General features: G+C 45.2%; 1 protein-coding gene across 16 annotated transcripts in view; it reads left to right on the top strand.

The window, feature by feature from the left end:
• The window catches only part of DST (dystonin), a 572762-nt gene that overhangs the window by 315074 nt on the left and 233018 nt on the right, over positions 1–24670 (top strand). For all 16 annotated transcript variants that reach the window (XM_040428594.1, XM_040428595.1, XM_040428593.1 and 13 more), the window contains 5 exons: positions 16503–16615; positions 17972–18078; positions 21078–21197; positions 21861–21956; positions 22041–22168. In XM_040428594.1, the coding sequence (XP_040284528.1) occupies positions 16503–16615; positions 17972–18078; positions 21078–21197; positions 21861–21956; positions 22041–22168 (564 nt within the window). The remainder of the gene's footprint in view (positions 1–16502; positions 16616–17971; positions 18079–21077; positions 21198–21860; positions 21957–22040; positions 22169–24670) is intronic.

Below are 24670 nucleotides of genomic sequence, written 5' to 3'. Positions count from 1 at the left end.
GTCAGGGTGCAGTCCTTCCTACCATGTGGGACGCCACACAAGGTACAGCACCCGACTGACAGACTAACATTTATTTATAAATAACCCTGCCAACATCATCGTTAACAGAGACTGGCTACTAACTCATAGCAAGGAAGCACTACAAATGATGAATGTATTAACATATTAACCTACTAACCAACAAACCAACTATATTGAAAACTATCTGAAGTTCTTCGATAATTACTGAAAATCCATCACCTTAGTGGTCACAAAGTGGCACTTTGTAACAAAACAAAGACAGCCACCACAGTACAGCTGTCTATACAGAAACCAAATATATACAATCGACCCACCTATTGGAGAAAAACTTCACCAATAAATAGCAATATATGGTGGAGATGCCTGCCGAATGATTATATTCTCCGCAACCCATATATAACTATTTATAAAAACTATACATGCTTGCCAACCAGTGATCACTGATTGAGTGCTCATCTCCACCGACGTGGTACCATAATAACGGGGAGCCCCTCCCCCCACTGAAAGGGTGAATTCAGTGCATTTTAATAACATTATTGTTATGTATTCATTTTATGTATCTATTTTATGCATCATTTTTATGTACGATTTTTATGTAAGATTCTTACCCTTTTCCTTTCAAAATATTTTTTCCACGGTTTTATATGAAATAAATGTACATTTTACTTACATTGCTCTCTGCGTGTTGACCAGGTGAAGAGTGCCGGTTTATTATATTCAAATTATAAATCATTATATGTTGCGAGTTCACTTCACAGGAGCAGTGTTCAGACCGGGAAATACCCCTCACACATGGAGCATGTTTCCCAGATTGAAAACTCTTGTTGGAAAATTAGCTTTAGTAGGGTTTTATATGAATGCAACACAAGGTATACTGAATCTTTTCCCACAACATCATATATCAGTTTGCTCAGCTCCTCCTGCTCTTTCACATGATGCCTGCACACAGGCTTAACAAGTTTAACAGAAAAACTGTACCGTGACAATTCATTACAATTATTAAATGGTTTTCTGGCACATGGATATTGATGTCCTGTCTTCATGATAGGTCATACATTTCCTATCGGTGGTTGTCTGACACCCAGCATCCTCACCAATCTGCTTCTGGCTCTATTCACTGTGTAGTTTCTGCAAACATGCCTGGGTACTGCAGCAAAAGTGAAGGGGAGCAGAGCTGCAATACCCAGGCACGTTTACGACTTTTTCAATGGCACTTATGAGAATTTTTTTTGCGCAAGTGTGCTTACTGCGCCAGCCTCACCACTTTCCCGAAAAGGAGGTGGAGCTGGCATAGAATAACAGGGGCTGGCATAGATTTCAATTCAGACTCCCAAACTGTCAGATGCTATGCCCAATTTATGGCGAGGTGTACTCCTCGCCATAAACCAGGAGGGCGCCTGGCTATCATAGCCCGGAGTATGGCTATGATAAATCTGCCCCTGTGTGTTCTGTAAATGACTCTGTGCCTTCAGACATCTAATATTGCACACTAGCCACATACGTATCTATTGCACCACTGATGAGACTAACTTCTGCATTCCCTCCCAATGACATTTCATCCCTTATGTACTGTACTCAATACAATAACGAGGAAATAAGAGAGGAACCTTGATTGGTGGCTATGCTGTAAAAGACCGTCCAGAGTCCATTGCTGGACTTGGTAAATGCAAATACATGGCTAAAGTGCTACTAGGGAATAATTCCGGTGTTAGGTAGCTTATTAAGTGGCTTGTAGAATATAGCTTAGTATAAACGTGTCGGAACATAAAGGGCACATTGTGAGGTGGTAAATCTTCTTCAGTTATGTACTTCACGTACAGCGCCCTGTGGCAATGCTTTTGTGTGATTTGCAGTTAATAAGGTAGAAGCTGAGATGATTTTGTGGCCATGGCTGTATAATAATGGATGAAGTATCTGCGTCTGGCTGAGCACGAGCCCACTGCACTGTTTGAACATGTTCCCAGCGCTCAGGCCTGTGCATGATTCACATTCCTTCTGACTGGAGCCAAAGCATGCACTGACTGAGGACCTAAAGGGAGCACTGAGAGTGCCAAAGGTACACAACAATGGAGGAATTAGTCCCTTTCACATTATGTTTGGGAGAGATCCGCTTTCCTGTACGTCCTCTTACATCAAAGGGACAATCCACAGAAAGGAGAGCAGATACGTTTCCAATTTCATGGTTAGCCTAACTTGCATCCATAACTACGTCAAGCTTTTCATGTTCAAACTTCTTCAAAAGTTTTTTTGCTCGATTTGGATCTGGGTGTAAGTTATTTACAACACAGAATAATTATCTATAATTTTGGAAACTTCATTGATAATAGTGCACTCTGGGTATCGTTTCTCAGCAATACAATAAAGGCTCACTTAATGAATTAAAGGGAACCTGTCACCGGGATTTTGTGTATAGACCTGAGGACATGGGTTGCTAGATGGCCGCTAGCACATCCGCAATATCCAGTCCCCATAGCTCTGGGTGCTTTTATTGTGTAAAACAAACGATTTGATACAAATGCAAATTACCCTGAGATGAGTCCTGTCCCTGAGATGAGTCCAGCGTGAAGGAGCCCCGCACCGCCCTGCATCCTCCGAATCTCCTCCTTACTCCCGTAATCTCGCGATGTGCGAGCTAGTGCATGCACAGTGTCGTCATAGTGTTCCTTCCCTGTGCTGGCATCAGCCTCAGGGAACAAACTGCGCATGTGCTAGCTCGCGCATTGCGAGATTACGGCTCTCTAGCTTTGTGACGTCGGGGAGCAAGGAGAAGATTCTGAGGATGCGGGGTGGTGCTGGGCTCCTTCACGCTGGACTCATCTCAGGTACAGGACTCATCTCAGGGTAATTTGCATTTGTATCAAATCGTTTGTTTTACACAATAAAAGCACCCAGAGCTATGGGGACTGGATATTGCGGATGTGCTAGCGGCCATCTAGCAACCCATGTCCTCAGCTCTATACAGGGCTCCAGATGGCGACCAAAATGGTCGCCAATGCGACTTAGAATTGCTAAATGGCGACAAGACTTTGTAGCTGCTCTGCCGCTTTCACATTAAACTGACATGGCAAGCGATGCTGTCAGCGCGTGCCATGTTCTTCTCAACAGCACAGGGGAGAAGGAGGCAGTCCCTCCCCCCTGCACTGCTGCTGCCGCTGCCACCAATGGGCTGATAGAAGCGAGGAGGAGGGGAGGGGCTGTGGCCACTGCACCACCAATGAATATAGTTTATGCCTGAATACAAACGCAGGCTGTGCTGCGGGTGCCCACCATATCCCATACCCGGCACCCAGCCTCTGTGACTGCGCGCTGCGATCCGCCGCTATTAACCACTCAGGTGCCGCAGTTATAGATATACGTAAAAAGCCAGAAAGATCCTAACAAGTACGGACATTTGATATTCATTATCTAGAACATTGCAACCCTTTTTCTTCAATCTTTCTTCATTTTTCCCAACATATGCACTTTAATAGATGGATACATCTTTAAACATCTATACCAACCCTCAATGACTATCCAAAGTCATACATCCTGCACCGGAATTTTATGAACATTTCTTTGCAATTTTTTTTTTGCACTTTTGCACAATTATCCACGTATTAAGAGACACTGTTTTTTTTATCAATTTATACATTTTTATAAATTTTTTAAAAATTTTAATTTTTTTTTATGCATATCCGTCTATTAGTGAATTGCTGCTACCAATATCAGCTGCATTTTGAAGTATTTATAGTTCTCTAACGTCAATATAGATATATATCTACAACTTTTTAATATTTTAATATAATAAATATTGCTTTATACTTTACCATTGGTCCCAGATGGTGAGTGCTTGTATTGCTTTTTACGTATGTTTATTAGTCCTGCACATCAGCTTGGAGGAATTTTCACTCATTCCTCCGTGTTATGTTGGTGGGTTATCTCCCATGAGCTGCTCACCACAGGTCCTTCCATAACATTTCTATTGGATTAAGGTCAGGACTTTACCTTTATTGTTCTTTAATTATTCTTTGGTAGAAGGACTTATGTGCTTAGGGTTATAGTCTTGCTGAATGAACCACATAAGAAAGGTGATTTAAGCAATTTTGAGCGTGGCATGGTTGTTGGTGCCAGACGGGCCGGTCTGAGTATTTCACAGTCTGTTCAGTTACTGGGATTTTCACGCACAACCATTTCTAGGGTTTACAAAGAATGGAACTTGCTTAGCTCAGTTATATATCAGATATTCAGTGCTATATTATTTTTTTTCATAACTCGGATAACCCCTTTAAGGTTAAATGTTCTTTTGGGGGCTGTAATTATTTCTAGAGAGGTGTAGATTTATCAAAGGTTTAGTCAAATGTGAATGACTACAAGGATTGTATGAATCCATCTCTATGAATGACAGTGTAAATGTCTTGCTGCGGGTAAAACTGAGATTTGTGTTCACAGTGGGATAATATTTCTTGACTTTCTACACCTCGTGTGTGAGATAGCCATTTTAATTTGTAAGCATGCCCAAACTGTCACAGAAGAAGTATCTACGCATGTTTTATTCCTTTCTCCCGGAGCAAACTATTGTCTTACACACTACCATAGGCTTTATCACAGAAGTGCGCTTCTTCTTTCCTTTTTCATCAAACAGTATCTGTTATATTTTGTGCTGTATTGTAATGTATGTTGTATATATGGATTAAGGTATTGTTATACTGTCGAGTTAAAGAAAACCATCAAAACAGGCTTCCATTAACCCTTTCCTGATGAGGCAATTTTCATTTTTTGCGTTTTCATTTTTCGCTCCGTCTTCCCAGAGCCATACATTTTTATTTTTCCGTTAATATAGCCGTATGAGGGCTTGTTTTTTTTGCAGGACAAATTGTGCTTTCTAATGTCACCATTTAATATTGCATACCAAGTAGTGGAAAGTGGGAAAAAATTCCAAATGGGGTGGAATTGGAAAAAATATTAAATTCTGCTACAGTTTTAATTTTTATTTTTTATTTATTTTTTTCACGGCGATCACTATGCGGTAAAACTGACTTGTGCTCTTCATTCTCTAGGTCAGTACAAATCCAGCGATACCATGTGTATATATAGTTTTTCTTGCGTTTTGATCCTGAAAAAAAAAAAAAAAAAAGTTATATATATATAAAAATATATAAATATATAAATATATAAAAATATATATATTTTTTTTTAAAGCTTTTTGTTCGTCATCATTTTATGACCCCTATAACTTTTTTGTAGTTATGTGTGCAGAGCTATGTTAGGGCTAATTTTTGTGAGGCGATCTATACGTTTCATTGATCGCATTCTGGGGTTTGTTTTTGTAAAATTCTTTACAGAAATGCTGTGGGTTTGCATCTATAACTGAAATGTTGGGCAGGTCAAGGAATGTCCAATTTTACAGAGCTTGCTTAAAACCATCAGCGTATCACCTTTAGGCCTCATGTACTTCGACCGTTGGGCGGCTGTGGCCGTATTGCGGCCCGCAAACGGCGGGTCGGCAATCCACAACTGCCGGCTGTGTGCACCCCACATCACGGACCCGTTCACTTGAATGAACTGTAGCAATTCCGGAGATACGCAACGGAGTGACGGAACGGAACACCGGAAGCACTACGGAGTGCTTCCGTGGTGTTTCTTTCTGTTGTTCCGCACCGCAAATAAATATGACATGTTATATTTTTTTGTGGTGCGGACAGACCATGGATCCATTCAAGTTGAGTAGGTCCGGCGTGCTGCACAGATGTTGCCCGTGCATTGGAGACCGCAATTGTGGTCCCCAATGCACGGAACGGCCGCACAACGGCCGTGTGCATGAGGCCTTATACTTATTGCACACGAACGTGTGCGCTCCGTGGCTGTATTGCGGACCGCATTTGCGGATCCGCAGTACACGGGCACCAGTCCGTGTGCATTCCGCATCACGGATGCGGACCCATTCACTTCAATGGGTCTGCAAATCCGGAGGTGCAGAACGGAAGCATGGAACGGAACCCTACTGAAGCAGTGCTTCCGTGGGGTTTCGTTCCGTACTTCCGTTCCGCAAAAAAGATAGGACATGTCCTATCTTTTTGCGGAATGGCCGGATCACGGACCCATTAAAGTGAATGGGTCCGCGATCCGCTGTGGCTGCCCCATAGTTGGTGTTCGTGCATTGTGGCCCGCAATTTGCGGGCTGCAGCACGGCCACAGGGAGCACACGTTCGTGTGCAAGAGGCCTTACAGTGGACTACGATCTGCACACTTTTGTCACTAAGATAATATAACTGACTTAGGCTCCATTCACACGTCCGCAAATGGGTCCGCATCCGTTCCGCAATTTTGCGGAACGGGTGCGGACCCATTCATTTTCTATGGGGACGGAATGGATGCGGACAGCACACAGTGTGCTATCAGCATCCGCATTTGCGGAGCGCGGCCCCGATCTTCAGGTCCGCAGCTCCGCAAAAGATAGAACATGTCCTATTCTGGTCCGCAGCTTGCGGACAAGAATAGGCATTTCTATAGGGGTGCCGGGCTGGTGTGTTGCGGATCTGCAACACACCACGGACGTGTGAATGGAGCCTTATTGCGGATTTTTGGTGCACCATGCATTCAGCACCCACAGACAGGTGTTTGTAGATTTCTGTTTGATCTGTCATACAAAGGGCTACAGAAAAAAGATGAACTAATTGTGGGTGTGGAATCTTAGCAAAGAACTCATGTCCTGAAAGAAATGATTGAACTGATGAAATGACTGCGGTCTTGGAGTGTTGTATGATGTTACAAATCCCTGTGGCATAGGATCAAATCCATGCCGAATACTGGCACAAAACAGATTGTATGAATGTATGCTACTCACTGTAACATGGAAAAACTCCTTGATGCGTTTTATCTTTCCAAGCATCTTTAAACCTTTATGACAGAGAAACGGAGATCTATTACTTACTTGTCGTAGTCACACTATAGGGGGAATTTATCAAGGCTGGTGTGTAGGGATGAGCGAACCCGAACTGTATAGTTCGGGTTCGTACCGAATTTTGCGGTGTCCGTGACACGGACCCGAACCCGAACATTTTCGTAAAAGTTCGGGTTCGGTGTTTGGCGCTTTCTTGCCGCTTTTTGAAAGGCTGCAAAGCAGCCAATCAACAAGCATCATACTACTTGCCCCAAGAGGCCATCACAGCCATGCCTACTATTGGCATGGCTGTGATTGGCCAGTGCAGCATGTAACCCAGCCTCTATATAAGCTTGGGTCACGTAGCGCTGCACGTCACTCTGCTGATACAAGTGTAGGGAGAGGTTGCAGCTGCGACATTAGGGCGAGATTAGGCAGTGATTAACTCCTCCAAAAGACTTCATTCAGTGATCGATCTACAGCTGTGGATCATTGAAGTGCTGCTATTCAATTGCTCACTGTTTTTAGGCTGCCCAGAGCGTTTTTCAGTCACTTTTTTCTGGGGTGATCGGCGGCCATTTTGTGGCTTGTGGTGCGCCAGCACAAGCTGCCACCAAGTACATTTAACCATCAATAGTGTGGTTATTTTTTGCTATATCCTACATCAGGGTCAAGCTGTCATCAAGTGCATTTAACCATCAATAGTGTGGTTATTTTTTGGCCATATGCTACATCAGGGGCAAGCTGAGCCTGTCACCAAGTGCATTTAACCATCAATAGTGTGGTTATTTTTTGCTATATCCTACATCAGGGTCAAGCTGTCATCAAGTGCATTTAACCATCAATAGTATGGTTATTTTTTGGCCATATACTACATCAGGGGCAAGTTGAGCCTGTCACCAAGTGCATTTAACCATCAATAGTGTGGTTATTTTTTGGCTATATCCTACATCAGGGTCAAGCTGAGCCTGTCACCAAGTTATTCTCAATAACTTCACACACACGCTACAGTGCAGATCCAAGTCTAATTCTGTGATTAAACGTATACCTGTCACCCAGCGCCTAAAAAATAGGCCTCACATTTATATTCATCCAAATCTGTCATTACTGCTTTAGCTGGTCAAGTTATTTAGTGTCCGTCAAAGCACAGTTTTTGTTCTGGGTTGAAATACAATTCCCAATTTTGCAATTCTCTAAATTAGTGTTTTCTGCTGTATCAGGCCTACGTCCTAGTGAACCAACTACCTCAGGTCCCAGTAGCCACCAGAATTTACAGCCATATTTGGTGGGGCCCAATGCCGTTCTAAGGATGGTAAGGCCTGAGCAGGTACAGGCATTAGTCAATTGGGTGGCCGACAGTGGATCCAGCACGTTCACATTATCTCCCACCCAGTCTTCTGCAGAAAGCGCACAGATGGCGCATGAAAACCAAGCCCATCAGTCTGTCACATCACCCCCATGCATATCAGGGAAACTGTCTGAGCCTCAAGTTATGCAGCAGTCTCTTATGCTGTTTGAAGACTCTGCTGGCAGGGTTTCCCAAGGGCATCCACCTAGCCCTTCCCCAGGGGTGGAAGAGATAGAATGCACTAACGCACAACCACTTATGTTTCCTGATGATGAGGACATGCGAATACCACCTCAGCACGTCTCTGATGATGACGAAACACAGGTGCCAACTGCTGCGTCTTTCTGCAGTGTGCAGACTGAACAGGAGGTCAGGGGTCAAGACTGGGTGGAAGACGATGCAGGGGACGATGAGGTCCTAGACCCCACATGGAATGAAGGTCGTGCCACTGACTTTCACAGTTCGGAGGAAGAGGCAGTGGTGAGACCGAGCCAACAGCGTAGCAAAAGAGGGAGCAGTGGGCAAAAGCAGAACACCCGCCGCCAAGAGACTCCGCCTGCTACTGACCGCCGCCATCTGGGACCGAGCACCCCAAAGGCAGCTTCAAGGAGTTCCCTGGCATGGCACTTCTTCAAACAATGTGCTGACGACAAGACCCGAGTGGTTTGCACGCTGTGCCATCAGAGCCTGAAGCGAGGCATTAACGTTCTGAACCTTAGCACAACCTGCATGACCAGGCACCTGCATGCAAAGCATGAACTGCAGTGGAGTAAACACCTTAAAAACAAGGAAGTCACTCAGGCTCCCCCTGCTACCTCTTCTGCTGCTGCCGCCTCGGCCTCTTCTGCTGCTGCCGCCGCCTCGGCCTCTTCCTCCGCCTCTGGAGGAACGTTGGCACCTGCCGCCCAGCAAACATGGGATGTACCACCAACACCACCACCTGCGTCACCAAGCATCTCAATCATGTCACACGGCAGCGTTCAGCTCTCCATCTCACAAACATTTGAGAGAAAGCGTAAATTCTCACCTAGCCACCCTCGATCCCTGGCCCTGAATGCCAGCATTTCTAAACTACTGGCCTATGAAATGCTGTCATTTAGGCTGGTGGACACAGACAGCTTCAAACAGCTCATGTTGCTTGCTGTCCCACAGTATGTTGTTCCCAGCCGGCACTACTTCTCCAAGAGAGCCGTGCCTTCCCTGCACAACCAAGTATCCGATAAAATCAAGTGTGCACTGCGCAACGCCATCTGTGGCAAGGTCCACCTAACCACAGATACGTGGACCAGTAAGCACGGCCAGGGACGCTATATCTCCCTAACTGCACACTGGGTAAATGTAGTGGCGGCTGGGCCCCAGGCGGAGAGCTGTTTGGCGCACGTCCTTCCGCCGCCAAGGATCGCAGGGCAACATTCTTTGCCTCCTGTCTCCTCCTCCTCCTACTCAGCTTCCTCCTCCTCTTCTTCCACCTGCTCATCCAGTCAGCCACACACCTTCACCACCAACTTCAGCACAGCCCGGGATAAACGTCAGCAGGCCGTTCTGAAACTCATATATTTGGGGGACAGGCCCCACACCGCACAGGAGTTGTGGGGGGGTATAGAACAACAGACCGACGAGTGGTTGCTGCCGGTGAGCCTCAAGCCCGGCCTGGTGGTGTGCGATAATGGGCGAAATCTCGTTGCAGCTCTGGGACTAGCCGGTTTGACGCACATCCCTTGCCTGGCGCATGTGCTGAATTTGGTGGTGCAGAAGTTCATTCGCAACTACCCCGACATGTCAGAGCTGCTGCATAAAGTGCGGGCCGTCTGTTCGCGCTTCCGGCGTTCACATCCTGCCGCTGCTCGCCTGTCTGCGCTACAGCGTAACTTCGGCCTTCCCGCTCACCGCCTCATATGCGACGTGCCCACCAGGTGGAACTCCACCTTGCACATGCTGGACAGACTGTGAGAGCAGCAGCAGGCCATAGTGGAGTTTCAGCTGCAGCACGCACGGGTCAGTCGCACTGTGGAACAGCACCACTTCACCACCAATGACTGGGTTTCCATGCGAGACCTGTGTGCCCTGTTGCGCTGTTTCGAGTACTCCACCAACATGGCCAGTGGCGATGATGCCGTTATCAGCGTTACAATACCACTTCTATGTCTCCTTGAGAAAATACTTAGGGCGATGATGGAAGAGGAGGTGGCCCAGGAGGAGGAGGAGGAAGAGGGGTCATTTTTAGCACTTTCAGGCCAGTCTCTTCGAAGTGACTCAGAGGGAGGTTTTTTGCAACAGCAGAGGCCAGGTACAAATGTGGCCAGACAGGGCCCACTACTGGAGGACGAGGAGGACGAGGATGAGGAGGAGGAGGATGAGGATGAAGCATGTTCACAGCGGGGTGGCACCCAACGCAGCTCAGGCCCATCACTGGTTCGTGGCTGGGGGGAAACGCAGGACGATGACGATACGCCTCCCACAGAGGACAGCTTGTCCTTACCTCTGGGCAGCCTGGCACACATGAGCGACTACATGCTGCAGTGCCTGCGCAACGACAGCAGAGTTGCCCACATCTTAATGTGTGCGGACTACTGGGTTGCCACCCTGCTGGATCCACGGTACAAAGACAATGTGCCCACCTTACTTCATGCACTGGAGCGTGATAGTAAGATGCGCGAGTACAAGCGCACGTTGGTAGACGCGCTACTGAGAGCATTCCCAAATGTCACAGGGGAACAAGTGGAAGCCCAAGGCGAAGGCAGAGGAGGAGCAAGAGGTCGCCAACGCAGCTGTGTCACGGCCAGCTCCTCTGAGGGCAGGGTTAGCATGGCAGAGATGTGGAAAAGTTTTGTCACCACGCCACAGCTAACTGCACCACCACCTGATACGGAACATGTTAGCAGGAGGCAACATTTCAATAACATGGTGGAACAGTACCTGTGCACACCCCTCCACGTACTGACTGATGGTTCGGCCCCATTCAACTTCTGGGTCTCCAAATTGTCCACGTGGCCAGAGCTAGCCTTTTATGCCTTGGGGGTGCTGGCCTGCCCGGCGGCCAGCGTCTTGTCTGAACGTGTATTCAGCACGGCAGGGGACGTCATTACAGACAAACGCAGCCGCCTGTCTACAGCCAATGTGGACAAGCTGACGTTCATAAAAATGAACCAGGCATGGATCCCACAGGACCTGTCCATCCCTTGTGCAGATTAGACATTTACTACCTTCCCTTAACAATATATTATTGTACTCCAGGGCACTTCCTCATTCAATCCTATTTTTGTTTTCATTTTACCATTATATTGCGGGGCAACCCAAAGTTGAATGAACCTCTCCTCTGTCTGGGTGCCGGGGCCTAAAAATATCTGACAGTGGCCTGTTCCAGTGGTGGGTGACATAAAGCCTGATTCCCTGCTATGACATGAAGACTGATTCTCTGCTGACATGAAGCCTGAATCTCTGTTATGGGACCTCTCTCCTCTGTCTGGGTGCCGGGGCCTAAAAATATCTGACAGTGGCCTGTTCCAGTGGTGGGTGACATGAAGCCTGATTCTCTGCTATGACATGAAGACTGATTCTCTGCTGACATGAAGCCTGAATCTCTGTTATGGGACCTCTCTCCTCTGTCTGGGTGCCGGGGCCTAAAAATATCTGACAGTGGCCTGTTCCAGTGGTGGGTGACATGAAGCCTGATTCTCTGCTATGACATGAAGACTGATTCTCTGCTGACATGAAGCCAGATTCTCTGCTATGGGACCTCTCTCCTCTGCCTGGGTGCCTGGGCCTAAATATGTGACAATGGACTGTTCCAGTGGTGGGTGACGTGAAGCCTGATTCTCTGCTATGACATGAAGACTGATTCTCTGCTGACATGAAGCCTGAATCTCTGTTATGGGACCTCTCTCCTCTGTCTGGGTGCCTGGGCCTAAATATGTGACAATGGACTGTTCCAGTGGTGGGTGACGTGAAGCCTGATTCTCTGCTATGACATGAAGACTGATTCTCTGCTGACATGAAGCCAGATTCTCTGCTATGGGACCTCTCTCCTCTGCCTGGGTGCCTGGGCCTAAATATGTGACAATGGACTGTTCCAGTGGTGGGTGACGTGAAGCCTGATTCTCTGCTATGACATGAAGCCTGATTCTCTGCCATGAGACCTCTCTCCAATTGATATTGGTTAATTTTAATTTATTTTATTTTTATTTTAATTCATTTCCCTATCCACATTTGTTTGCAGGGGATTTAACTACATTTTGCTGCCTTTTGCAGCCCTCTAGCCCTTTCCTGGGCTGTTTTACAGCCTTTTTAGTGCCGAAAAGTTCAGGTCCCCATTGACTTCAATGGGGTTCGGGACGAAGTTCGGGTCGGGTTCGGATCCCGAACCCGAACATTTCCGGGAAGTTCGGCCGAACTTCTCAAACCCGAACATCCAGGTGTTCGCTCAACTCTACTGGTGTGTTATATGCCAGCTTTAATTTTGTTTGCTCTGGTAAATACATAAAATAATTGTTACTACATAGGAAGTATACCGAATCTGGTTTAGGAATAAATCTCCCAAAAATTATTTTCAACTAAATGATCAAAATAATGATGCCAAAATTGGGAAATCTAACCTAATTTGTTAGAGGCTAAAAGTTTACATTCTTTCTGTTTTATAACAATGCTTGGCATGGGAAGACTCACATTGCAGTGATTCTGTATTATACTGTTCAAACATGAATATTGTTGTTTCAATCTGTAGCAAGATGCAGCCGATTTAGGGTGCATTCACACGACCGTATAAATAGATCCGCATCCGTTCCGCAAATTTACGGAACGGGCGTGGACCCATTCATTTCAATGGGGCCTCAAAAGATGCGGACAGCACATCGTGTGCTGTCCGCATCCGTTGTTCCGTTCTGTGGCCCCGCAAAAAAGATAGAGCATGTCCTATTCTTGTCTGCAACCGCGGACAAGCTTAGGCATTCTCTATATAGCGCTGGCCATGTGCGGTCCGTAAATTGCATTTCTTCATATCAGTATGTCTTCATATCATATGAGCATGTCTTCATATCAGTACTTTCATGAGCAGGGGTGTACACTGCAAAAAGTAGTATGCCCCCAGTGAAAATTCCAAATTTACAACTTATTAAATGGAATACATTTTATTTAAAAATCTCCATATCTACCCACTGCCCCCTCAACCACTGCGGAGATGGGAGGGTGAAGGCAGACCCATAACTATGAGTTCACTGTGTTCTCGGATTGCTTTTTTAGTCAATTTTTACCATATATTTTGGTTACTTTTGGGCTAAAAGACCTGTCCACATACTATTGTGCCCTTAAAGGGGTTTTCAGGGACTGACGTATTGATATAGAGTAGGTCATCAATATGAGAGGTGGTTCGACATCCAGCACTCCTATTTATCAATCAGCTGTGACGTATTAGATTCATACACTGGTTGCTTCCAGAACCTGCGGTTGCTGCTAATGGCTGATCATGGAGGTCCTGGGTATAAGACCCCTACCAAGCTCATATTACTGACCTATCCTGTGGATAGGTCATCAGTATGTTGGTCCTGGGAAAACCCTTTAAATCGGACAAAATAGTCTTATTACTGATAGTCTAGAAATGTTGTTATGCAACTATTTTCTGTACATTTTGTTTATTGCGGTATTGAGGGAGTGGTAATAATTATCTTAGGCTTCAGGCAGACTAATCTTAAGGAACAATCAACAGCACTGCATTTATAATAAGAATGTGTGCAGTATTGTTTCCAGAGATTTGAAGAAAAATGTTACATAATGCCGTGATTTTTTTTAAACATTGATTTCAGTATTTTGGTGAGTTTATTCACCTTACCTGTCCTGTCAAAAAAAAGATGAGAAAGTGCTGTCAATTGATGGCCACAGGCACAACTCAGCTTGGAAAATGTTGTATTATACAGTGACCATGTAATTATAGGTGTTTTCTTGAATTTTTTAAACTGATAACCTATCCTTTGCATAAGTCATCAGTATCGGATCGAGGGAGGATCCGACACCCGGACACCCGCTGATTAGCTGTTTGAGAAAGTGCTCACAGTGGCGCTGCAACCTTCTCTCTGCTCAGCCCCTGTGCCTAGGCCATGTGATGGATGACCGTGATGTCACATGGCCTAAGGAAAGCTGCGAGAGACCCCCATCAATCAGATACTGGTGACCTATCCGGAGGATAGATCATGGTTAAAAAATCCTGGAAAACCCTTTTAATGGTCTCACTGGGTTCTTCAGAGTGGACACTTCTACAAGTGTCCTACCTCAGGATAACCTGTCACTCTGTCTTGTCTTTCAAACCACACATCCAAGCCAGTCCCTTCACTGACTACACATTGCCCCGAGAATTCAGTTAAAAATGTATCAATGACTTATAACGACATCCACGACCTGCCTCTTTTTACATCTCTGCTAACCTCCTGATACCACCCAAAATATAATGTTCAATCCTTTTAAGGCCTCCTTTTTTGCCCTCCTCTTTTTCATTCTGCAGACAACCCACTGCAAGAGTTCTTGGGTTCATCTCCCATACTCTGGAACTCGTAACCCCAACTCATCAGACTCTCACCTACTTTGAAACCTTTAAAAGTGACCTGTTCAGAAACACCTGCAATAACTGTGCTGCCTCTATACTTCTATCTGTGCATTTTTTTGCCCTTACCTAAGGTCTCCTGATCCTCATTTAGTGGGGTTTAGTACTTGTTTGGTGTCTTAAGTTATGTGCTGAGACCCTTTTTCATATTTACTATAGATTAGTGCTGCCATCTTCATTATTTATGACATAGAAAATGTATAAAATACATAAAATATAAAATAGCATTTGACTTTGAAGAGCCACTATTTTGTTAGGCAAACAATAAAGACATTGAAAAAGAAACATTAAAGGGGTATTCCTGCACAAAAATTGTCCCCACAGGCTGTATACGGTAATCTGTAAAGAAATAACAAAATTTATGTGCGCCTCACCGTACCCTGCTGTTGCTGTTTCCGACAGTGCCATTGTCCACCTCCTGGCTTGACATTGCTGGATATAGCTATGAATGTCACTCACTGGCTGCAGCATAGACCTGCCTCAGCTGCTGAATGTAATCCCCCTGTTATGTTAAGACAGGAGCCTGAAGTGGAGCGCTGTAGGGACCCTTCCACCGTGGGTGCTTTAACACAAACAGTAGATCCACTAATTTGCCCCATTTTGCACCACTTTTTAGATTGATTTTTGGTGTAGATATTTCAGTAAATATCGACCAGTATCGAGATATAGGAACATTTTTTTTTTAATGATACCAATTCATAAATTATGTTTTGTGTGATATAAAAAATATATATATATATTTTCTGTCAAATCTGACAGACTTAGGCCTTATGGACAAGGTCGTTGGGCGGCCGTGGCCATATTGCAGCCCGCAAACGGATAGTGCAGCTCCCATCACGGAGGCGGACCCATTCACTTGAACGGGTCCGCAATTCCGGAGATGCGGAATGGAGTCACGGAACGGAACACCGGAAGCACTATGGAGTGTTTCCGTTGTGTTTCTTTCCGTGTTTCCACACCGCAAAAAAATATGACATTCAAGTTGAATGGGTCCGGCCCGCTGCACGGATGTTGCCTGTGCATTGGGGACCGAAATTGTTGTCCCCAATGCACGGAACAGCCCTGATCATCTCTCCTCAGAGAAAGGAGCAAGGACTCATAGGAGGAAATTATTATTCGATCCACTCCATTTTTCTGGTGTAAAAGTCAAAACCTCGTGTTTGTGACTTTTTAAACGCCGTTGCTTCTAAATCTAGGTATAAGTGTATCTACCCTGCCCTCACCACTTTTCCTCAAAGGGAGCATGAGGAGGGCAAGGGGTGGGGGGGCATTTATCTTCTTTTATGCCAGTTTTGTGACGTAAAAGAATATTGAAAGCTTGCAGCTGCCATAGATTTCAGTCTAGGCACATGCAAGAAGATGCACCTTCAGTTATGACGAGGCATGCTCCTCGCCATAAATTAGATGCATCCTCTAGTAGCACAGGGGATATCCTAGACCGGCGTAAAACGTCTATGATAAATTCTCACATGGTCTTTCTGCTCCTTGACTTTCTTTGAGCCTGTACACCACTTGCTTCTCTCTCCAAGGACAGCCAAGCAAAGCTAATCAGAGCTGAGTGATCTTGCCCGGCATCCAGATCTCCAAAACATGTGATATGTCACTATCATAAGACAGTGAAAAGACTATTGCCTTTGTGATTTTTTTTATACCAAATGTATCTTACCTGGTTGTGTATTGTTTTGCAGGCCGGACCTGATTGACATGGATACCGTTGCTGTTCAAAGCAACATTACAAACTTAGAAAATGCTTTTTATGTAGCTGAAAAACTGGGTGTCACCAGACTGCTGGATCCAGAAGGTACAATAGCATTCTAGCTTTTTTTTTAAAGGGTTTATCCCCATCAGCATATATCACCTATCTACAGGATAAGTGATAAATGTCAGTTCTCTGTGGTCTGACCACTGGGAGGTCTAGTGATCCACAGAAGGGAGGGTCTCTGACAGGGGAATACATAGATCTCATAGGGCACATAGCAAAACTTAGTATGAGCCCCCATCCCCACCCAGTTTCCCAGTACACGTGTCAAACCCTCCCAGGCAATTCAGAATGCTAAGTACAATGTCCTAGATTTTTGATGATGAATATATATATATACTTTTTGTTATTAAGTGGAAGAAATTGTAATTAAAAAATTGTAATAAAAAGTCACACCTGCCTTTTATGTCAGAAAAAAGTGAAAAGGTGCTTTATAAAAAGGGCACTTGTTCTGAACACAATATTCCTTAATGTCTTTTACACTAGAAAACTGGCATAAATACACAATAAATCTCCTGATTCCCCTCTATTAGAAAGCTGCCTGTCTGCAGCCACCACTATCCACCACTATAGGGAGCTCAGTCAATAGGAATTCATGCAGTTACAATTGACTGAATTAGAAGCTGTAATAATTAGTTTGCACTGACCTCCCCTAGTGGTGGCTGCATGAAAATGCAATGTTTGCACATCCAGAAAATAAAAAGGAGTTCAACGCCACCTCCCACCCTCCAGTCCCCTTAGCAGTTGTGTGGTCTGCCTGCATTGAAGGCATGCCACTGGACCCCGAGTCCATTAGTGCGCATGTCAATGCACCATTCTATTCACTTCTATGGGACCAACATAGGTGACAAATGCCAGATTGCTGGGGTTCTGACTAATGGAGCCCTCAGGGATCCTGAAAATGATGGTCCCTAAGACCCTGTCTTTATGGAACGTTAGGCTAGATTTACATTTCCAGTGTATATGCCGTCAGACTGTTCCGGTGACAATTGGAATCGTCCAGATACAAACCGCAGCATGCATTGATTTGTGTCTGGCTGACCCTCCGCATTGTCTGGACCATGGAATAGGTGAGAAATTGTGTTTTTGGGATAACCTCTTGGTTTCTTCCTGGCTGTGACGCTCTCCGCTGTGATTGGATTGCGGCACAGCCAGGGAGAAAGAGACCTGGAGTCTCCTCCCTATACCGATGCTCGGTATTAGCTTACTGAGCGCGAAACTTCCCCGGGGGTGGGGGGGGTTGGGACACAATGGGGCATAGGAGCAATATTTTTAAAAAACAGGCAGGGTGGCAGCAACAGCGACAGGTATTTATCTTGAATTTAAAAAAAAAAACGTTAAAGGTTTTCTTTAAGGATAAAAATGAATTTCAACATATTTATCCCCTTTTATCCCTAGACGTAGATGTTTCTTCTCCAGATGAAAAGTCGGTGATTACATATGTTTCTTCAATGTATGATGCTTTTCCCAAGACACCAGATGGAGGGGAAGGAATTAGTGCAAATGTAAGTAATGCAGATTTCATAGCTACTGTATATTAACTTGTTTTAGGCTTCTTTTTTTTTTACTTTGTGCCTTGTCAGAATCAGGAGGCCCTATAACTTATAAATAACACATACTACATAATGTACAATATAATAAGGTTTCTAACTTCTACTTGAAAGCTCTTAAGAATATTATGGACAATGTTTTCTGTAAAAAAAATCTGATTCATTAACTAATATAGATCATACCCATTACATAAAAAGTGTACCTCAGGTCAATATTCTCGGGATGGCCCACTTAGCCTAGGAGATCTCTGTTTTTCCTATGGAAAGGGTACATTCACATAGGAAATCATTTGCAGGGGTAAAGTCTGCAATAAATAATGGCAATATATGTGTTATTTAAATACACTGAACAAAAATATAAATGCAACACTTTCGGTTTTGCTCCCATTTTGCATGAGCTGAACTCAAAGATCTGAAAAATTTTCTACATACACAAAAGACCCATTACTATCAAATATTGTTCACAAATCTGTCTAAATCTGTGTTAGTGAGTACTTCTCCTTTGCCGAAATAATCCATTACACCTCACAGGTGTGGCATATCAAGGTGCTGATTAGACAGCATGAATATTGCCCAGGTGTGCCTTAGACTGCCCGCAATAAAAGACCACTCTAAAATGTGCAGTTTGATTATACAGCACAATGCCACAGATATCGCAACGTTTGAGAGAGCGTGCAATTGGCATGCTGACTGCAGGAATGTCTACCAGAGCTGTTACCCGTGCAATGAATGTTCATGTCTCTACCATAAGCTGTCTCCAAAGGCGTTTCAGAGAATTTGGCAGTACATCCAACCGGCGTCACTACCACAGACCATGTGTAACCAGGCCAGGACCTCCACATCTATCATGTTCACCTCCATGATCGTCTGAGACCAGCCACATGGAAGCTGCAGCTACAATCGGTTTGCATAACCAAAGAATTTCTGCACAAACTGTCAGAAACCGTCTCAGGGAAGCTCATCTGCATGCTCGTCCTCCTCTTCAGGGTCTGGATTTGACTGCAGTTCGTCATCATAACCGACTTGAGTGGGCAAATGCTCACATTCGATGGCACCTGGCACGTTGGAGAGACATTTTGTTCACGGATGAATCCCGGTTTTCAATGTTCAGGGCAGATGGCAGACAGCGTGTGTGGCGTCGTGTGGGTGAGCGGTTTGCAGACGTCAACGTTGTGGAACGAGTGGCCCATGTGGCGGTGGGGTTATGGTATGGGCAGGCGTATGTTATGGACAACGAACACAGGTGCATTTTATTGATGGCATATTGAATGCACAGAGATACCATGACGGGATCCTGAGGCCCATTGTTGTGCCATTCATCCACGACCATCACCTCGTGTTGTAGCATGATAATGCACGGCCCCACATTGCACGGATCTGTACACAATTCTTGGAAGCTGAAAACATCCCAGTTCTTGCATGGCCGGCATACTCACCGGACATGTCACCCATTGAGCATGTTTGAGATGCTCTGGATCGGCGTATACGACAGCGTGTTCCAGTTCCTGCCAATATTCTGCAACTTCACAAAGCTATTGAAGAGGAGTGGACCAACATTCCACAGGCCACAATCAACAACTTGATCAACTCAAGATATGTTGCACTGCGTGACGCAAATGGTGGCCACACAAGATGCTGACTGGTTTTCTCCCCCTCCTCCTGTAAGGCAAAACTGTGCACATTTCAGAGTGGACTTTTATTGTGGGCAGTCTAAGGCACACCTGTGCAATATTCATGCTGTCTGATCAGCACCTTGATATGCCACACCTGTGAGGTGGGATGGATTATCTCGGCAAAGGAGAAGTGCTCACTAACACAGATTTAGACAGATTTGTGAACAATATTTGAGAGTAATGGGTCTTTTGTGTATGTAGAAAATGTTTCAGATCTTTGAGTTCAGCTCATGCAAAATGGGAGCAAAACCGGAAGTGTTGCGTTTATATTTTTGTTCAGTGTATATTTTTTGTTAATTTTGCTGTGGATTTTGATAACTTCCATAGGGTGAAATTCATGGTGGAAATATGCAGAACATATTGACCTGCTGCAGATTTAAGTACTGCACCGCGCACTAGTTGGCGCTACAGATTTATTTATTTTTTTGCAGTGTGTGGTTGAGTTTTCTTGAAACGGATTTACATTTGTGGTAATGTACAGCACCCCGAATCAATCCCATGCAAATCTGCAGTGGCAAATCTGTAGCAATTCAGTCCCTTTTACATGTACGCTTAAGGTGGCCATACTTAAAGGGGTTATCCAACCCCTAAAATGCTGCACCATATGCCCGGGCCCCTCACACACAATATAATTACCTTGCTCCCCGGCACCCACGTCACTCCTGCCGCTGCTTCTCCCTCTGCGTGGCTGAAAACATCCACCGTCGGGGAGGGGGATGAGTCAATGGCAGGCGGCGAGGGGGATGAGTCTCCCTAGCACCTCGGGTGACGCTAGAGAGGCTCGTCACCGCCTGACATTGGCTGCCCCTCCTCCCGACTACGGATGTTTTCATCCGAGCACGGGAGGCGGCAGTGCCAGTGAGCAAGGTAAGTATATGTTGTGTGTGAGGGTGAGGGGCCCGGGCGTATAGTGCAGCATTTCAGGGGTTGGGTAACCCCTTTAACATTTATTTCAATCTCGGATATCTTGGCATATCCACAGGCATTTGCATGTTGTTTTTTCTTGATAGGTTTCTTTATAGAACCTGTAAAACACCAGGAAATTCCCATGTGCAAAATTGAAAAACCGCCAATTACTCCTGTAAAAACACCATGAAAACAAATGGCGTTTTTACATACAGTAAACCGAAAGGAGCATGCAAGGAGATCTTCAGATAACTGTTGAGCAATCCCTCATTTGGCGGTCAGCTGTTCCTCCCACTTCTCATGCATTCTCTGCTCGTGCTTTCTTTTATTATATGTGATGTAACATTAAGTATATTTGTATTCTTTTTGTTTTAGGATGTTGAAGTAAAATGGATAGAATATCAGAATATGGTGAATTACCTCATCCAATGGATTAGGCACCATGTAGCGTTAATGTCTGACAGAAATTTTCCAAACACTGTTGCAGAACTAAAGGTAAGGGTTCGCTTGTCTTATGTATGCCATGTTTTTTTCATTTGAATGCAAGTAAACACATAATAAACTGCATAAATGGTAATGTAGGAAAATTAGCAGCAAAACCTGTTAATGCCCATTCTGTTCACATAAAGGGATTGTAAACAGTTTGTGGGGCTATTGGCAAACTTCTCCCTTCTGGGCAGATCTGGAAAAGGAAGCATACTTACCTGCTTCCTGGTGCTGGCTCCCGGCATCCTCCCTCTACGGACTCAGCTGCTTCTCTTGGCTCCCTTGCTGTAAACATCCCGCTTGACCTCGCTGCAGCCAATTGCTGGCCACAGCGGTGACCTGATGTCCTTGCATCCTGACAAATAATCTCATGAAGCATGCGGAGATGATCACCGTTGCGGTCAGCGATTGGCTGCAGCAGTGTCAAATAGTTTACATCCCATAGAGCAGTCAAGGCCCAGGAGCGAAGGAGTCGGGAGCCAGCTCCAGGAGGGGCGAGGGGGTATAGCCAACCCCTGTATGGGATGTGTTAAGCAATCTCTACACTCATAATTTTAATTCTCTACCATATGCGTAGTTTTCTAGGCAGTATTATTGTTCATACCCACACAAAATATGTCAAATACACATTGATAACACTATTTTTAACTGAGGGCTCTGTTACCTTTGCAGGCACTTTATAACCAATACTTGCAGTTTAAAGAGAAAGACATCCCACCAAAGGAAGCAGAAAAAGAAAAGATCAAGCACCTGTACTCACTGCTAGAAGTAAGTATGGCTTTGATGTGGATAATGCATTATCTTTGTGGATTTATGAAGCACTTGACATTAAGACTTGTTTTTTTTGTCAAGGCTTGGATTGAATTTGGACGCATCAAGCTTTGTCAGGGATATCATCCAAATGACATCGAAAAAGAATGGGGAAAGCTAATCATCGCTATGTTTGAACGGGAGAAAGCAATTAGACCGGAAATTGAAAGGTATACATATGGTGGTTCATTGTTTGCCATTATGTTCTCATAGAAGTACGAAGTACACAAATAGGGGTGGGCGATATGGCCTAAAATCTATATTGCGATATAATTTTAAGCATGTGCGATATGCGATATACAGTATATCGCGATATATTGTTTTCTATATTTGGGGGGGGGGTTGAACTTTTTTTTTTCTTTACTTTTTATTTAATAACTATTAGCCTCCTTAAGGGCTAGAACCCTTGTCATATTCACCCTAATAGAGTGAATAGGACTTTACACTCTCCCTGCTGCCCTGTGCTTTGTGCACACAACAGCAGGGAGCTGACCATGGCAGCCAGCCATTCATGTGCCCCCCAGCCACTCATGTGCCCCCCAGCCTCTGATCAGCCCCCCAGCCTCTCATGTGCCCCCCAGCCCTGATCAGCCCCTCCAGCTTCTCATGTGCCCCCCAACCTCTCATGTGCCCCCCAGCCTCTCATGTGTCCCCCAGCCTCTCCCTCATATCAGCCCCCTCTGGTAACTCAAACCCACGCCCCCCTCCCTCCCTCCCCAGTATTAATCATTGGTGGCAGTGGCCACAGGGTCCCCTTCCCCCCCCCATCATTGGTGGCAGTGGGCAGTTCCGATCGGAGTCCCAGCAGTGTAATGCTGGGGCTCCGATCGGTTACCATGGTAGCCAGGACGCTACTGAAGTCCTGGCTGCCATGGTATGTTAGTGAGCAGCATTATACTCACGTGCACCGTGGCCGCCGGGCGCTCCTTCTTCTCATAGGTCTGTGCGGCGCATTGCTAATGCTATAAGCATTAGCAATGCGCCGCACAGACAGAAGAAGGAGTAACCGGTGGCCACGGCGCACGTGAGTATAATGCTGCTCACTAACATACCATGGCAGCCAGGTCTTTAGTAGCGTCCTGGCTGCCATGGTAACCAATCGGAGCCCCAGCATTACACTGCTGGGACTCCGATCGGAACTGCCCACTGCCACCAATGCAGAGACTGAAGAACATTCCCGTCCCGGCACCCGACCTCTGACAGGACGATGTGATCCGCGCGATTAACCCCTCAACTGAGGGGTTAATTGCGGTGGATCGCAGCGTGCAGTCATAGCGGCCGGCACATGAACGGCACATGAACGTTGGTATTCAGGCATTCATTGGTGGCGCAGTGGCCACAGCCCCTCCCCTCCTCCTCCTACTCTGTTCTTATTAGTGGCCAGCGGCAGCCGCGCACAGTGGGGAGGGAGGGACTCCCTCCTTCTCCACTGTGCCGGCTCAGGAGAACATGGTGCGCGCCGAGAGTGCGATCATTCACTACCGCTCCGTGGTCATATCGCGGTCCGGCGATATAGGCGATATGCACAAAATCCATATCGTGGCACAAATTTATATCGCATATCGCCTCTATCGCCCACCCCTAGTACACAATGACGTGTCATGAATTATTACCTTCTAGGATCCATTTCTTGGAGTTTTACTGACCCCTGTATATAAAACTGCAGTGGAACCAAAAGCAAATGTCATATGACAAATCTAAAGCAGGGCTGTCATATTTAGAAGGTTTTTCTGGGTTTAGGGTATCAGATTAATGGGGATCCAACTGGCATCCCTGAAGATCAGCTGTTTAAAGGGTCCACAGCGCTTACGTGAATATGACCAAGCTGAAATGCCCCGCACAATCATTACTAAGTAGATGGAGTGGAGTGTAAAAAATGAAGAGGCTGCAGCACCTGCACTGCAGCAATGCATTTACAGAGATGTTTAACCGTTTATACAGATTATATTCATAATTTCATTATATAAACTAGAATGGTGATAGAGATACCTTTTAACCCATTGGTGCCATCTGCTGTACATTTATGCATTGGTGCTATGTAGTTAACGCTAAGTGCTGTAAATTGATGCTGCACAGGAGCTGTGCCCACATGTTTAGCAGGTATTACCTGTAACATATAGCAACCACAGTACCAAGTTTGTTTGACAGAGGGATGATTCTTCTTTTGTCACCCCATCGGCACCCCAAGATTGTGTCACAGAGGGTGCCGATGGGATTGCCATAGCTGCCAGGGGCTAAATAAAGGCCATGTGTGTGAAACTGAAAGGCATAATACACTCCAATACAGCAGTATTGCAGTTTATTGTAAGTGGTCATATGCACAAGTTTCCTTGCGGCACTAAAACAAAAAATAAATAAATTACGTTAATAAATAGTAAAAATTTACAATATCCAAAGTGAACAAAACTTTTTTTTTTCCCTTTCAAAAAGTACAGAAAAATAAAAATGTAAAAAAGTTTACATAATTGTTATCGTCACGACCACAATGACGCGTGTTATAAAATGTAAGCATTATTCATATCACACGGTGAATGCCATAATCAAAATAAGTAAAAAAAACACAGCAGAATTTGTGTTTTATTGTTATCAGCCATAGCCCAAAAAGAGAATACAAGTAAGGCTACTTTCACACTTGCGCTTTCCCTTTCCACTATTGAGATCCGTCATAGGAT

This window comes from Bufo bufo, chromosome 4 (genome assembly GCF_905171765.1).
Source record: "Bufo bufo chromosome 4, aBufBuf1.1, whole genome shotgun sequence".
Classification (NCBI taxonomy): domain Eukaryota; kingdom Metazoa; phylum Chordata; class Amphibia; order Anura; family Bufonidae; genus Bufo; species Bufo bufo.
This window is presented reverse-complemented; position numbering and strand designations above follow the sequence as displayed.